The sequence below is a fragment of the Poecilia reticulata genome, linkage group LG1 (assembly GCF_000633615.1).
Source record: "Poecilia reticulata strain Guanapo linkage group LG1, Guppy_female_1.0+MT, whole genome shotgun sequence".
Lineage (NCBI taxonomy): Eukaryota > Metazoa > Chordata > Actinopteri > Cyprinodontiformes > Poeciliidae > Poecilia > Poecilia reticulata.
Genome location: NC_024331.1, coordinates 27,136,602 through 27,153,473, shown reverse-complemented (window position 1 = coordinate 27,153,473; position 16,872 = coordinate 27,136,602). Strand labels below are relative to the sequence as shown.

The 16,872-nt window shown below is 38.9% G+C and overlaps 1 protein-coding gene across 1 annotated transcript; it reads right to left on the bottom strand.

Annotated features, from left to right (window-relative positions):
* Positions 1-4,968: 4,968 nt before the first annotated feature.
* dla (deltaA) lies at positions 4,969-14,351 on the bottom strand. The gene is made up of 11 exons (XM_008418437.2): positions 13,374-14,351; positions 12,978-13,280; positions 12,679-12,739; positions 12,341-12,598; positions 10,886-10,946; positions 10,670-10,800; positions 8,969-9,138; positions 8,596-8,812; positions 6,666-7,446; positions 6,466-6,574; positions 4,969-5,510 (listed from the first exon to the last, which is right to left on the bottom strand). The coding sequence occupies exons 1-11, from the start codon at positions 13,440-13,442 to the stop codon at positions 5,505-5,507; spliced, it is 2,166 nt and encodes a 721-aa protein (XP_008416659.1). The 5' UTR covers positions 13,443-14,351; the 3' UTR covers positions 4,969-5,504.
* Positions 14,352-16,872: the final 2,521 nt, after the last annotated feature.

The following is a 16,872-nucleotide window of genomic DNA, read 5'->3' as shown; positions in this document are numbered from 1 at the left end:
AGTTCCTTGTGAGGTAGTTTTGTCTGATTTCAAGCGTAATAAGATATTTGCACTAAAAAATAGACCAAAAATACTTGGTAAGATTTTGTGTCTTTACAGTGTAGGAACTATTCTTACTGACATTTATGTAGATATTCTCAACAAGTGACAAACTTTGTGCTTGAGAACTTTCCAAGCAAATTATATAATGTTTTAAAAAAAATAAATATTCCCTTTAATTAAGATTTTTATGTAAAAGTGAATCCATGTAAGACAAATCTGTAACTTTTTTTTTTTCCTTTTTTCTGCTTGGATTTCACTCTAAACATTGATATTTAATGTCCCACTCAGACATGAAAGAATGCTGCTTACTTTACTCAGAGCAGAACTGGCGGTATGAATTCAGCGGCTTCTCAACCAAAACTGCAGATTCAGTGCTTTGTTTCTCCAGTCTTGTGTATCTGAAAGGAAAAAAAAAATCAAATAAACAAAAAGGAAAACCGTTTGGAGAAGCTGGACTGAAATTCTTTCAATTTGCCGTTCTGTATAAGCTATATATATATATATATAAAAATATAAATATCTACATTTTAAGCACATTTTAAGCCAAACTTTTGGTGCTTTTTTTTAGAAACATTTACCTCATTTGCCAGTTGCCAACGCCACACTGTGGTCAGGGTTCAGTAAATAAGCAGTGTTAAGCTGTTTCACAGGTTTGATCTATCCTCAGCAGTGGATGTGCTTTTGTTGCATTGTGTCTGTGGGGGGGAAACCCTTGTACAGTAGTGTAATATGTGTGCTTTGAAGCCATGTCAGCGCATTGTAACGTAGTGTATTATTATTACGCCTTTTATTTCTGTATTTTTGCTTTGTTGAGAGGGACGACAACTGTTTTTCTACATGAATATTTCTTTAACAGAGGTGAAATATGTCAGAAAAAGTCATTTTATAAACAAAAAAAGTAGAAAAAAACTGTCATCTTACAGCTACATCTTTATGTATAAAAAGACTAATGGCATGATTTTAACTTTTTCCTAGAACTTAGATGTTGTTCTTGATGAATTCATTGACTTTGAAAAATTGAGTGATTTCAAAGATTTTTCTCCAAATAAAGAGTTCACTCTGGTTGTTTGTTTGTTCTATTATTAAAATAAATAATTATTTTCTTCAGTGAAACTGAAGGTTTGAATATCGGGTTCTAATTCATTTTGAGTTAAAAGTCTGTAAGAAACTGAATGAAAAACAATTTTATTCAAAAATACAGAGAAAAATACAGAGGCAAATATCTCACCAGTTTAAGTGAAATAATGTGACGGTGAAATCAGTAGTTCTTCGACAATATTAAAGAATTATTGATTTAAAACAAGTTCAAATATTACTTGTAAGTTTGTTTTGTCTTATTTCAAATGTGCTCAGATGTTTAACTAGACCACAAATACTTGGTAAGATTTTTGTGTTTTTGCAGTGAAACTGTTATTTGGCCTTTTCTTTAATTGTTCTCAGAATGAAGCCAATTTCACTGCAAAAACACAAAATCTTTCAGTGTATTATTAGTCTAGTTTCCAGTGCAAATATCTTAGTTTTGTCTTATTTCATGTGTAATAACTTAAAAATAATTCCTTAAAGTTGATTTAAAAGGTTCTAGGCCTACTGGAAGATTATTTAACTTGTAACACAGGAAAAATGTGTTGTTATAAGGGAAATAATCTGCCATTGAACTAGAACTTCATCAACATTAATGAATTATTGACCTAAAACAAGCTCGTATATCTTCCTGAAAAGTTACTTATTTCACGCATACTAACATATTTTAAAACTAAACCAAATACTTGTACGATATTGTTTTTACAGTGTATAGTAGCTTTTTTATGTTTTCTTTCGTTGCTCACAGAATGAACTCAAGTTTCTTCAATAAATACATATCAGATACCAAGAGAGAAACTTTTTCTCTTCTTAATGGCAAACTTGTTTTACTAGAACATAATATACATTTTTCTTCCTGCAAAAACACAAAAACTTACCAAGTATTTTTGGTCTAGTTTCTAGTCCAGATATCTTGGTACACTTGAGATAAGACAAAACTACAAGTAATGTTTCACCAAAATATAGAAGATTATTTTAAGTAAGCATTTCCTTAATATTGATGAAAATGTACTAAACTCTCTTATAACAAGATATTTCACACGTTACGTTAATTAATCTGAAAGTGGAACTAGTACTTTTTCATCAATATTAAGAAATTATTGACTTAAAGTAAGCTTTATCTTGCTGAAATGTAAGTTAGTTTTGTCTTATTTCAAGTGTGCGAAGATATTTGTAGTAGAAACTAAACCAAATCTACGTGGTAGGGTTTTGTGTTTTTGCAGTGCATAAGCAGCTGAAGCGCTGATTCATGTGATGCTCCGTGTTTCCATGATGGTCCGTCCCAGGTGCCGTCCCGAGGCTCTCGCCTCAGAGGTGGTGGCTGTCTGTGGCTGAACTCCGGCCAGAAGGCATCTGTTACTCAACAACATCTGTTCCTGCTGCTCTCTTTCTCCCAGCATGCCGAGGGACATGCAGACTCTCCCTAGGGTGGTCTTTTGTGTGCTTCATTGTCAATTCCGTCATTGTCTGCTGAAGCTTGTTCCACTAATGGCGCGGCGTTGTAAGCCGAACCAGAGGCCCCCGATGCCAGGCCGATGATTTACAGTCACTCGCTTCCAGGGCCGCTGCTGTGTTCACTGGGCACCGAGGGGCTGGAGGATCGGGGGCCCAAAAAATAAAAAACCCTGAAAGATTATTAAAATTAATAAAAGTAACAATATATTTAATTTAAAAAAAATGTGTAAAGCATGTGAATAGATACATACTGAGCCCTCTAGTGGACATTTGTTTTTCTTTTGCGTTCCTTCACAATACTTTTGCGTTAGTTTTTGTCTTTTCAAGTTGTGCTAAGGTAAAACTAGACCAAAAATTGTGGTTTTGTAGGGAACTAAAACACTGCCAAAAACCACAAACAAGCTAGTTTTTTGCCTGGCTTCTTGTGCAAATATGTTGATGCACTTGACATGAAACAAAATTATCTCATGAGGAACTTTTCAGCAAGATATATGAGCTTGTTTTCAGTCAATAACTGAATTTTTATGAAAAACTACTAGTTCCACTGGCAGATTATTTCACTAAAACATGGGGAAAATATCTTGTTATAAATAAAATAATCTGCCAATGAAACCAGTACTTTTTCATCAATATTAAGGAATTATTGACTAAAAACAAGCTCCTATAGCATGCTGAAAAGTTTGTTGCAAGTTAGTTTTTGTCTCTTTTCGAGTAGAAATCAAACCAAAAATACTTTCAGTGAGTTACGTTAAAATGGAAATGTTTCACTTTTTTAAGTTGTTTTGGATTTTCTGATCTCTCCAATGAGCTTTCCAGCTGACTAAAGAAAAGCCTAAATTCAAGCATCAAAGCATCCAGTTCACGATATAGTTTGGAAAAAACAGGAAGTGTGTGAAACTACTCTCCATTGATCTAAATTTCAAAGCCATGATTTACCTGGTGTTGGTGGAAGTCGCACTAAGAGTGGTAAATCTGGTGTGAGGACATTGTTTTTCATGAATAGACCCCCTCGTCCGTCTCCACGGCGACACTTTCCAGAAAAAGGCCCGCCATGGGGCGGCCCGGGGAAGGCAGCAGATGTTGGTGATTAACTTTGCTCACGGCGCCTTCAACGAGGCGTTTGCTGGGAGTTTTCACACATGGACGCAGCCAGAGATGGACGCAACGAGACGTCATGTTTAGCAATATTTATTGGAAAAATAGTCTTGGCTAATTCCTTCATTCACAACCAGTAAACTGTTACATTATTCATTTTAAATAACATTTTCTTAAAACCAAAGAAAGCAAAAGAAGTAGAAAAAAACCAAACATTCACATGAAGTGCCTTTGCAAATATCCTTTAAAAAAAAAAAACTTAAATAATTATAACAAACATCACAAATATACATTAGAAAATAAAAATAACACAAAGTTTTTAAATTAACATAAATTAAATCATAATTTTAAATCATAACATTTTCTTGGGTTTATTTTACAAAAAGGACAATATGTATCAAAAGGAAATTTCTTCTCTTTCTTTTTTATAAAAAAAAACCTTTTTTTTTGTTTTGTTTTTTGAAAGAATACTATATCATAAATGGTTTGGAGGGCTTGGGGGGAGAAAACGCACTTCAGTTAGTACAGACATCAAGTATACATACAGTCTTCACTATGGCAGCGATGGGAGCACAGCCCATGAAGCGCCCTGTGAAGAGCAGGCCAGTATGGCCAAACATCCACCGTTTGATGCAGTTCCTGCGCCCAGCAGCAGCCTGTGGGGTGCAGAAAAGGCCCGGCTGCAAATGTTGCATAAAATAAAACTCGTAGCATGCTCTGTGGCAGGGGTGTCCAAACTACGGCCCCGGGGGCCGTTTGTGGCCTTTCGACTGATTTTGTGCGGCCCCCAACTGCAATTCGAAAATGATACAAATTTGACCCGTAGATGCAGATGGAGACTTTTAATTTGTAGCCAGGGAGAAAATGGTTACCACTTAATCTTCTTACACAGGAAAATGTAAAGTAACACAAAGTTTTTGTGTTTTTAGGACCAAGTTTTAACAAAAGATCAGCTTTTATTCGTTCTTAAACTTGGCTAAAATTAGCAAACGGTTTGAAACAAAGTGATCCAAATCCTGTTCTTATTACTGAAAATAAATTTATTAAATTGAGCCCAAAAGAAACTGAAAACTAGATGACTTTCTTTTAATACAAATATGTAAAAACTGCTACGTTGTATTAGGGCCAAATTAGGAAAAAACAAAAAGTAGTAAATTTCTACCAAAAAAGTCAGACATTTTTCAGAATTTTTCTAGAAAAAACAAGGACATCTACAAAAAAATTTTTTTTTAGATTAATATTAGAAATTTTCTACAGAAAAAAGTAGAAAATTTCTGAATTTCAAATGTTAAAAATGTTCTAAAACATTTCTGAGTTTTTGGCAGAAATTTACTCCTTTTTTAATCTCCAAAGGCCATAATACACCGTGGTAAAAATCCCTTCCAGGTTTTGGATCAGGCTGTTTGATTTGATTGATTTTAGGTTTAGTTTTTTTGTTTTTTTGCTACTTTTGAGTCTACAATTCTGGTCGACGTAGCAAAAAGTTTGGACACCCCTGCTCTATTGCCAGTGAGGCAATGGTTGCTTATATATAATCTCCAATGAAAGGCAGAGTGAAAAGCTTACTGACAGTTTACGTTCAACTGTAAACCTCATTTACATCACTTTTATTTTTACATTTTTTACCGTGCCAGTTCTTATCCCACAGGCCGCCGCTGCCTACACTTAGTTACCAGTAGAGAACCAGCTCACTCTGAATATCAGTTAAACGTCTCTGTATCAGCAGCAGTCTCAAGGCGGGACATCGCCCCCTAGGGTTAGAGCAGCATCTGAAGGAGCATAAAAACTCTCCCATAGAGCAAATGAGCAACCGGCAGCCCATTGGTGGCTTCTTACACCTGGAGACGCACAGGTGGGAAAAGAAACAGAAATTAGATTTTATTCAGACCAGTGAAATGTGAACACTGCAAAAACACAAAATCTTAACAAGTCATTTTGGTTTAGTTTCGAGAGCAAATATCTTAGTACACTTGAAATAAGGCAAAATTATCTTACCAGTAACTTTTTAGCAAGATACAGAAGCTTGTTTTAAGTCAATAATTTGTAAATATTGACGAAAAACTACTTGACAGATTATTTCACTTATAACAAGAGATTTTTCACATTGTGAGTGAAATATCTGCCAATTAAACAAGTATTTTTTTCATCAGTATTAAATTATTGACTTGAAACAATCTGAAATGCATCTCTGGACAAAACTAAGAGCGACTCCTGTTATCCCACCAAACACCGATTTCTGAACTCTTCCTGATTAAAACATTAGTGTTGTTGTTTCTAAATTAATATAAACTTGTTTTCTTTGCATTATTTGAGATCTGAAAGCTCTGCATCCTTTTTATTTTGACCATTTCTCATTTTCTGCTAATAAATAAATAATATTTGCTTTAATTTTAGAGACATGTTGTCAGTAGTTCATAGAATAAAATAATGTTCATTTTACTCAAACAGAAGTAAAAAGTAAAATCAGAGAAACTTGTCTTTTTAAGTGGTCTCTTAATTTTTCTGTAACTTTTCAGTTATATACATGAGCTTGTTTTAAGTTAATAATTCCTAAAGTTCTAATTCGATTGGCAGATTAATTCACTTAAAACATGGGAATATATCTACCAAGCACTTTTTCATAAATATTAATGCATAACTGACTAAAAACAAGCTCCTATATTTTGCTAAAAAGTTTCTTGTAAGTTACTTTTGTCTTATTTCAAGTGTACTAAGATATTTGCACTAGAAACCAAACCAAAGATAGCTGGTAAGATTTTGGATGTTTTTCCAGTGAAACATCGATAAACTCACCTCGGTCGCAATTATACATTCGTCTTTCTCCTCTGACATCACAAACACAGATTTGTACTTGGTGTCCGCACATGCAGACAGTTCTGGGGCTCTCTTTTCTGATGCATCGCTTTGAGAGGAAACAAAAACACAACGTTAGCGTTACTATTTTGGCTGCTGGGGGTCATTTTGACTGCCAGCTTCCTGCTTTAAGTATTTACCATTTTAAACGTTTGCTGTGTTTCTCTTCAAACTCCAACGAGTCCAAGGATTGATACTTGTCCTCGCAGGCCGCCTCCAGCATGGCCTCTTTGGCCGCCTGCTCGTAGTTCACCTCCCGCACCAGGTTGTAGTCTGAAGGTGGATGTCGGCTTTTGCAGCTGCTCCTTCCTGGCGAAGAATCTTCATCCGGGTCGCCGCTGCTGAAGTCCATCTTTTTATTGATGTTTTTGACGCCGGGCATCGGCATCACACTGATAGCAAGGTCCCTGTCACCACGGTGACAGTTGTTGGTGAGGTTATTTATTGTCTCTCCTTCGCCCGCCGTCTCCGCCTGTACGCTGTGCTGAGCTTTCGATCGTAAAAACCCAACCAGCACGGCGCAGCCGGCCAGCAGCAGCAGCACCATGGCCACGCCAGAGCCGATGGCCATCCAGGGGACCTCGGACCCTCGGATCGCGGCGTGCTCCGGAAGCAGAAACTGGCAGTTTCTGCCTCCGTAGCCGGGCACACACGCGCAGACGTAGCGGTTGTTTCTCTCGTGGCAGGTGGCGCCGTTGTGGCAGGGGTTGTGCTCACAGCGGCTGATGGGGGAGCTGCAGTTGCGGCCGGTGTATCCGGGTGGGCAGGTGCAGGTGTAGCCGGTCGGACCCTCCTGACACGTCCCGCCATTTTGGCAAGGATAGGCAGAGCAAACGTCACCTGTCTGGTCGCAGTTCATACCAGCAAAACCCTCTGGGCATTGGCACAGGTAGGAGTTGACCAGATCCACACAGCGGGCGCCTGGAACAGAAACAAAGTCTCATTTTACTGTTTGTTCTTCAAAGAAACAACAGACTTCAGGACCTGCAGTAGCTGCGTTTCCATTACAAATGTTTGCAAACGTTTGTCGATATTCAGCTAATGTAAAAAAAAAAAACACAATTTCCCAATTGCGGTGTTTCCATTAAATCGCAAGTTGATAAAGTTGTTCATGTGATAAATCATTAAAAATCATGGCAGTAAACAGTTACATGAGACATAGACATAAATCAGCCATGTTGCTCATCATCTGTCAGCCAATCAGAAGAGATGTTTTATTCAGGCGTTGGAGCAACAAACCCAGGGGTGTCCAAACTTTTTGTCATGTGGGCCAAAATCGACAAGTCAATAGCAAAAAATAGTAAAATAATTTAAGATTAAAATAAAATCAAGCAATTACAATTATCTGATTTTGTTGCTTTTTGTAGAAACAAGCCCCAAATTTTAAATGGTTTTTACACATTTTCTGTATTAAAAAAAATTAAATTTAGTTTTCAAATTGTTTTGGGCTTGATTGAACAAATGTATTCTAAGAAAACGATTTGAGTCACTGTTGATCATGTGATTCATGTGATGCAAAAAAGTGTTTCTGTTGCAGTTTTGCAGAATACAAGGGTGAAGAAAAACTACATCCTATCAAAAAATGTCCGTTTTTCAAAATTCCCATGTTTCCATTAAGCAAATTTATTTTCGCAATTTCAATTGGTGAAATTTTAAGGTTAATGGAAACTCAGCCAGTGACCAGATAACTGCACATATTGGATTTAGGAAAACAGATTTGCTTAATGGAAACATAAAAAATGTTCTAAAATTAGGTTGCTTCTCACAAAACTGCAGTGGAAACACTTCTTACGCATCACACGTCATGTGATCAACAACCGGATGTTACTACTGCCAGAAAAGATGAAGAAAACAGGAAGTGGTTGGATGATGTCGACACTGTCTGTTTTTAATGATTTATCGCAATTTATGTGACTTTAATTACATTTCTTATTTAATGGAAACACTACGATCGTTAAATTGTGTGTGTGTGTGTGTTTTTTTCGACATTAGAGGAACACCGACAAAGTGTTGCAGTCATTTGTAAAGCAGAGCTTTGCAGCAGAACATAAACTCCTCGGCGTCTCTTACCGTTGGAGCAGGGACTGGAGGTGCAGTGGTCAATCTTTTTCTCACAGTTGAATCCTGCGTATCCAGTGGGGCACTGGCAGAAATAGCCTCCATCAGGGTTGTCGGCGCAGCGGCCTCCGTTGGAGCAAGGCCCATCCGCACACGTCATGGCACTTAACTCGCAGTTGTTGCCATAGAAACCATGAGGGCAACTGCACTTATATGTGTTTTCTGAATCCTGAGTGGGGAGAATAATAATCACACCGGGTTGACGTCGCTGCTGCATCTGCAGCTAGACATCAGACATTTTTTTTAGAGGCTTCTTTGGTTTCGACTGGATAAGTGCAGCAGGTGCCAGGCTACATTTAGACGTTAATTTTTTTTCCACACTTACAGTGCAGCTTCCCCCGTTGCGGCAGGGGTTTCCAGCACATTCGTTGACCTTGATCTCACAGCTGGCCCCAGTGAAGCCGGGCCTGCAGGAACAGGTGTAGCTGCCCTGGCCGGTGTTGCTGCATGTGGCTCCATTCATGCACGGCTTGTGATGAGTGCAGTAGTTCAGATCTGGAAGCACGCAGCAGAACATGTGAATTAGGCTCAGTGCAACATATGGCACAACCAGAGTGACAGAATGCCTTTTGTCTTCCACTACATTTCACCGTCTCTGCCGCCTATCTTCACACTTTGGTTGTTTTTCTTGTTTCAGCCATGACAGTTATGGGTTTTATTCTGGTGTTTTGTGATAAAAGTGACAAAAATAACTATTTGTTACTCTGTTTTTTGGATAACTGTAAGGCTGTTTCTACGTGTGGCACCAAAACATTCCCATTTGTAATATGTGTTTCTTTAGGACACCAGTCATATAAAAAGTGTATTTTTTAATCACTAAACTGCACATATGTGTTCAGATTTATTTATATTTATCGATACGCTCAATTAAAAACAGAGGAGAAAATAGTAAAACTAACAATCTAAGCATCACAGTCAGGTTTGGGGGATTTTAAACATAATTCATACTTATCGTGATAACAAATTTGAGATGCAACGATGTGATATTAATATCTGTATCGGTTCCAATATTTAAAAAAAATCTAGATCGGGTGTTATTGGCAATGTGCAGATCTATTCGGTCTAGTTCTATACTAGCTTGGCAAAATATTGTTTTTTTAATTTATCTTACATTATATTTAGCATTCCGAATTGCACTTTCCGAACATTTTTACAGGTTTGTTGCGGTTTATTTTACATGTTGGACTGAGGAAGTCGAGCTATTGCTGTCAGTTTCAGTTTCATTGTTATTTATTTAACACTGCACAAAAACTAAATCTTACTCCATTCTGGTTTAGTTTTTAGTGCAAATATGTTAGCATGCTTGAAATAAGACGAAAGTAACTTACAGCTAACTTATCAAGAAGACATAAGAGCTTGTTTAGAGTCAATACTTCCTTCATATTGATGAAAAAGTACTAGATTCATCTGCAGGTTATTTCACTTATAATATATTTTCCCCTGTCATAAGTGTAATATTCTGTCAATAATACTAGAACGTTTTCATCAATACAAAGGAATTATTGACTCTAAACAATCTTATATCTTGCTGAAAAGTTACTTCTAAGTTAGTTTTGTGTTATTTTAAGTGTACTAAGATATTTGCTCTAGAAACTAGACCAGATTACTTGGTAAGTCTTTGTGTTTTTGCAGTGCACTCCTTGTTCTTACAATCTTGTGATGCTATTGCTGCAACTAAATGTGCTGCACTGGTGCAGAGTTATCAAATAAATGTGTTTAAAGTCAGTTGAACATTGTTTTTCTGTATAAAATCGATATAAAACCTCAGATATCTGTACCAGTATCTGACATCAAAGTGGTGGATTGGTGCATCCTTAATCACAATAAATGATCAAACTGATACCTGATTAGATTTCTAGCGAGGAACCAAATCATTTGTTGCAAACTCTGAATAAAGCTGAAACTTCTCCTGGTCTAAGAGTCCAAATCAATCCCAAAATGCCAGAACCTCTAAAACCCAACAAGCAGTTTCCCCCCCGTCCTCCTCTCTCATCACCGCGGCGCTCTCAGGAGGCCCGGTCCTCACCTTGGTTACAGAAAAGCCCCCCCCAGCCCTCCTGACAGTTGCACTGCCAGGGCTGCTGGCAGGTCCCATGGAGGCAGCCCGGGTAGCGAATGCACTCGTCGCAGTAGCGCCCCTTGAATCCCACTCTGCACCTGTTGTCGTCCAATTAAGAGGGAGCACACCGGTCAGTCCACTCGTGTTACGCCGCTGCCGTCTCAGTAATCAAAGGAGACTTACTTGCACTCGCCGGGTTTCTCGCAGAAGCCGTGCTCCTCGTCGCATCCCGGCAGACAGATTGCTGCGCAGCAGGAGAAAGTGAAAGTTGCACTTAGAGGAATGTGTAAACAGAAACGCAGGTTTATCACTGATTTTCATTTTTGCAGATTTAAAAGCCAAACTTGTAACTAAAACAAAGCGATGAGATGCCCCTACACTGCAAAAACACAAAATCTTACCAAGTCTTTGGTCTAGATTATAGTGCAAATATTTTAACAGACTTTAAATAAGGCAAGACAAACTTTCAAGTAACTTTTCAGTAAAATATGGAAGTTTGTTTTAAGTAAATAAGCCATTAATGTTGATTTTTACTTTTTTTAAAATCAATATTAAGTAATTATTTACTTAAAACAAGAACATTTATGTTGGTGAAAACTTATTTGTAAATTAGTTTTGTCTTATTTGAAGTGTACTAAGATATTTCGTTAGTAATCAGACCAAAAATACTTGGTAAGATTTTGTGTTTTTGCAGTGTAAACTGTTTCTTCAAACTTAGTGTCCTTAATCTCATCCCTAAAACTTCATGTTCAACATACTGCAGAGACAAAGAAAGAGTCTGTGTGAATGTGTGTGTACCCCAAAGTGCACACACTCTCACACAGACCCCCAAAGCCACCCCAACACCCTCCCTTTTTTCTTCTCCTCCTTTGCTGCAGGTCAAAACTCTTTTATTCATTCTCCCTGCACACACACACACACACACGTACACACACTCACTCACACACTCCCCTTAATGTCTCAGATTGGGGCAGATAAGAGTGGACAGCTGGCGAGTGTGTTGCCAGTGCTCGACAGCTGCCCCATTGTTTCCTCTCTGCCGGCAGCTGCCCACTTCAAACAATACCTCCCCCGCCTCAACCAATCAGCGTCCGGCCCACTCCGGCAGCAGCCAATCGGAAGGCAGCATGTAAATTTATGGCACGCGTGAGATTATTCCAAAAAACTTTCCTTAGAATAAATCAAGTAGTCGTGTGTGTGTGTGTGTGTGTGTGTGTGTGTGTGTGTGTGTGTGTGTGTGTGTGTGTGTGTGTGTGTGTGTGTGTGTGTGTGTGTGTGTGTGTGGAGAAGCAGGGGGGCGGGGGACGCGTGGTGTTTACCCACAAGATCCCTTCTAACGGCACTTGGACCCTTTGACTACAAACTAGACATTTTTTAAAATATAATACTAAAATTCAGTTCTAAATCAAATATCGTCATTTTTCATTTTAATTTTGTTTTTGTTGTTTTTTTTTAAGTCAATTTTTGACAATAAAAAAAAAACAATTTTGGCAAATTATTTTAGGAAGGTGATGTTCGTTTTCAAGTATCGTGTCAAAAACGTTACGATAACTTCCACGTCTGTACTAAAATCTTTTTAAAAGTCATATTTGATGCGTCCTCCACCTCATTCCAGTAATAAAAGTTTCTTAAACTCACGCTCCGTGCAGTATTGGCCCTTCCAGCCGGCGTCACACACGATCTCCCCCCGTTCTCCGCAGGTGAAGTGCCCAAAAGCGTCGTCTCTGGGCCGGCAGAACACCGAGCAGCCGTCCCCGTAGTAGTGCTCGTCGCACACAAAGCGGTACGAGTACTTCAGCTCGGTCCTGCCTGCGGTGTGCAGGTCCTGGGACCAGTCATCTCCCACCGTCAGATGCCTCTGGGTGGTCATTGTGCTGATGACGCGCTCTGGATTCTCTAAAAAAGAAACACAATAAAAAGGATGTAACAAAAAGCAGGTGAGTGCCTGAGCTGGAGAGGGAGGATTTGGTTCCTACCTGTGGAGAGGTCGTCTTTGGAGTCGGTGTGTAACGCTTCGATGATCAGGGAGAAGGTCCCCTGGGAACACAAATGGCTTGGTGAGACAGGTGGCCAGCGGAAGCGTGGTGAAAACACCAAGCAGCTAAAAAAAAAAAAAAAAACCCCAAGGCGACACTCTCTGCTCTGAAAGCTGCTGAAACCAAACACCCCTGCCCTCAACTTCATGCGCGCTCAGCCGTCGCGCTCACTTTTACGCACAGAGATTCAATTAAAATGGCGCGAATCGCATTGTTTTCGGGAGTGAATCGGAATTTACCGGCCACGTGAAGCCGAAGTTCATCCTGACCGGGTTGGTGAACGCGCTCTCCGGGATGACGTCGGGGACCTGGAAGGAGTTGGAGCCCAGGACGGGCGTCACGGCGCCGCCGTAGGTGCACGGCGGCTCCGGCGAGGCGTTGGGCTGGTAGTGCTTGAGGCAGATCCTGAAGAAAGTCTTACATTCGCACTGCTGCTGGAAGGAGGAGGCCAGGCCTCCTTTGCAGCAGTTCTTGTTCCCCTGCGCCCCCTTCTTGTTTAGAAACTCCTGCAGCTTCAGCTCAAAAACCCCCGAACAGAACCCCTGGGAAGGAAATAAGCTCGTTATCGTCACCCACTGGTGGATGGAGCGGATAAATCATGTGTTAATGTTGGAGATAAAGATTTGAAGACCAACCTGGCACAGCAACATGAACATGACGGTGAGAGTCAGCAGAATAACGCGCCCCATGTTTAATAAATACATAATAAATAAGGAATAAATAAAGTAAAACGTGTGGGGACTTGTTGGCTCCTGTTCAGTCCCCTTGAGGAAGATGCATTGAGCTCGTTTGTGTTGTCTCAGTCAACTGCTGCCGCTGCTCGCCCCGCTGCTGGGATTCATCTCCCGAGGAACCAAAGAGGATAAATCCCAAAACTCTGAACTTGAAGGCAAAAAAAAAAAAAAACCTGAACTTGTGGGAGTTTATAGCGCAGATAAAAAAGAAAATAAAACAAAAACTCCTCCTCTGGTCCGACGTAAAGCGTAAATCCAGTGCGTAATGGTGATGTTAGTTACTGGTCCATGCTTCCCTCAGCCTCCCTCCCAGTGTGTTTTGTCACCGTGAACTGCGCGTCTGTCTCCGGCCTCCGCCGCCTGCAGCCTGTTTTATACGGCCTGACACATGCTATGGTAATTACATGCAAATGGGCCCCTCCTCCTCCTGCTCTTCTTGCCCGACCCTTACCTCCCACTGAGCAGTCTCTGGTCTGAAAAGAAGTCCAAACCAGTTTCAAGATGTTTACTAGAGTAAAATCCTCCAAAGGTAAAAAAAAAATAAAATAAAACAGATTTACGCGTTAAATAAATAGACATCTGCGTAAAAAATAGGCGTCAATCTGCAGTTTTAACCTAAAAATCACTCATTCATTCTCTACTTTCAGTGTATATTTATATTTTTTAAGTTATCTAGAAAACGCTGTTCAATATAAACAGACTGAAATTCCGTTACAGAATCAGTAAATATGATAAAAACACCACCTGTCTGCTTAACTGTTTACATCTTCACTCTGCAGTATGAATTCCTGCTCCATAGTTCAGGGGTTGAATAGGAATTTAACATCAGGTTCAATTCAACTTTCCGGGATATTTGGGATAAATTCCCCCCCCCCTGCTCCTTCAATCTGTACCCCCCGCCCACCATAAAAAGACAACAGGGGGGTAAAAGTGGCTGCACACGTGGTGGATGGCACGTGGTCGCATTGATCCGCCCAGCTGTTGCCTCGCTGCACAAGCGCCTTTGTTTGAAGAGAGCTGATTTCTAAAGTTTCCCATCACAAAAAAAGGAAGGAAAACCGTTTCCTTATCAAACCCTGACTCAGTTAGGGGAAGCTAATTGTTTTTATCCCCCCCTCCCTCTTTCTCCATCTCAGCTTCTTCTTCTTCTCCTTCTTCGGGATAAACAAGCTCTAAATTTTGCTAGTGGGAAGAATTTCACGCTTTGAAAAGGACTAAAGAAAGCATTCCTCGGCAGAGAGCTACACGACTTGAGGGACTTTTTTTTTCTCCACTTCTGTTTTGCTTAAAGTTTCTCACCAAAACCAGCGTGCGCGCGCACTTGAGTCGCTCGCGCGGCCAACATGAGGGCAAAGGTGGGCAGATACTCAAAATATTACTCAAGTAAGAGTAGCACTCCTTCAGTATATTGGTGCTCAAGTAAAAGTAAAAAGTTACCAAGAAATGACTCTAGTAAGAATAAAACAAGTATTTGGTAAAAAGTTTACTCAACTACTCAAATTATCATTCAGTGTTTAAAAATTGCATCATCAGATGGAACAAAATAAGTGAAAATTTAGGTATTTTAAGGACCAAAATTACAATAATTCATATAACAAAAATAATAAAATCAGGCAAAATAAAAAAATTCCAATCAGTTTCTTTCACTAATAAACTCATTAAACTTTTAACAGGAACTACAGGTGTCTCTCTGTGTCTGGTGAATTTTTGGTTAAAACATGTTTATTTTTCATTAAGTAGGTAGAAAATCCAGAAATTTTACTCAAGTAAGAGTAGAAATACTTCATAATAAAATTACTCAAGTACAAGTAAAAAGTACAAAGTTACTCAAGTGAATGTAACTAGTTACTAGCTAACTCTACATTTACAAACAAACATGTTTTAACCAAAAATCCACCAGACTCAGACACACACCTCTGGTTTTTGTTAGTGTTTTATTAAAATAAACTGATTTGGAAAAATTTATTTTGCCTGATTTTGTTATTTTTTGTTATTTATATAAATTATTGTCATTTTAGTCCTTAAAATACCAAAATTTCCACTTAATTTTACATTTTGGTCTGTGGATTGTGTAATTTTTAAATATTAAATGACTGATAATTTGATCATTTACTGAGTAAACTTTTTACCCAATACTTTTTTACTCTTCCTTGAGTAATTTCTTGGACGGCTACTTTTTTACTTTTACTTGAATAAAAATATGCACTACTCTAAGTTGAGTACAAATAAAAAGTACAGCGCAGTAAAAATACTCCTAAAAGTAATTTTTCTTTTAAAATAAGTTACTCAAGTGAATGTAACAGAGTAAATGTAACTAGTTACTGCCCCGCTCTGCATGAGGCAGTAGTTTGGTCATTGTGTGGGCAGCTCGCTGCTCCCTCTGTCCTCAGCTGTATGGTAATTCAGGGAACACCTGCTCTCCCTCAGAAACAGCATCTCTGGGCTGCGCGCGCCGCCACCCCCCGCACCAGCGCGCGCTCACACGCTTTCATGTCACACCAAACAGAGCAGCCTCCTTTATGCAGCTTTGTTCGTCTATCATCTCTAAATACTGACGGGAAACTGCGGGGACAGAAGTTTAAGACCGAGCGTTTGTTAAGCCAAGTCGTGTTTGTGTCGTGAAAGTGACGTGTGCTCGCGCACATTCGCGCGTGGCTCCATAATAAGACGCAGGAAGGTGGGGGGCTGGGGATTAATTAGGTCGTTCATTAGGTGGTTTTTCTGCTGTATAATGATTTCTGTCGCCAGGCTGCTTAGGTTGAATATATAGCAGCCAGTCTGCTGCAAATTCAAAACTGCAAAAACACAAAATCTTACCAAGTATTTTCAGCCTATTCTAGTGCAAATATCTTAGTAGAAATAAGACAAAACTAACTTATAACTAACTTTCCAGCAAGAAATGGGAAACACAGGAAAACGTCTTGTTGGAAGTGAATGAATCTGGCAGTGGAGCAAATATTTTCTCATCAGTTTTAAGGAATGTTTCACGTAAACTCCTGCCATACTTAAAAGTTACTTGTCTTCTCTTATTTCAAGTGTACTAATGTGTTTGCACTAAAAATTAGATGGAAAATACTTGGCAAGATGTTGTGGAAAAAAAGATATAAAACCCAAAGCAGCAAAAGTACACTGCAAAAACACAAAATCTTACCAAGTATTTTTGGTTTAGTTTCTTGAGCAAATATTTTATTAGAGTTGACTTTTTGATTTTGTAAATGTTTGGTAGGGATGCTTAACTTTTGGTGACCTTTGGAAACATTTATTAATGTCTTTAGAGTGTTAGCGGCACAAACATATTAAGGCCGTAATAATAAAAAATAATAATAAATTACGAGAATAAAGCCAAAATAATTTGAGAATAAAGTTGTAGTGTTACGAGAATTAAGTCATGATATTATGA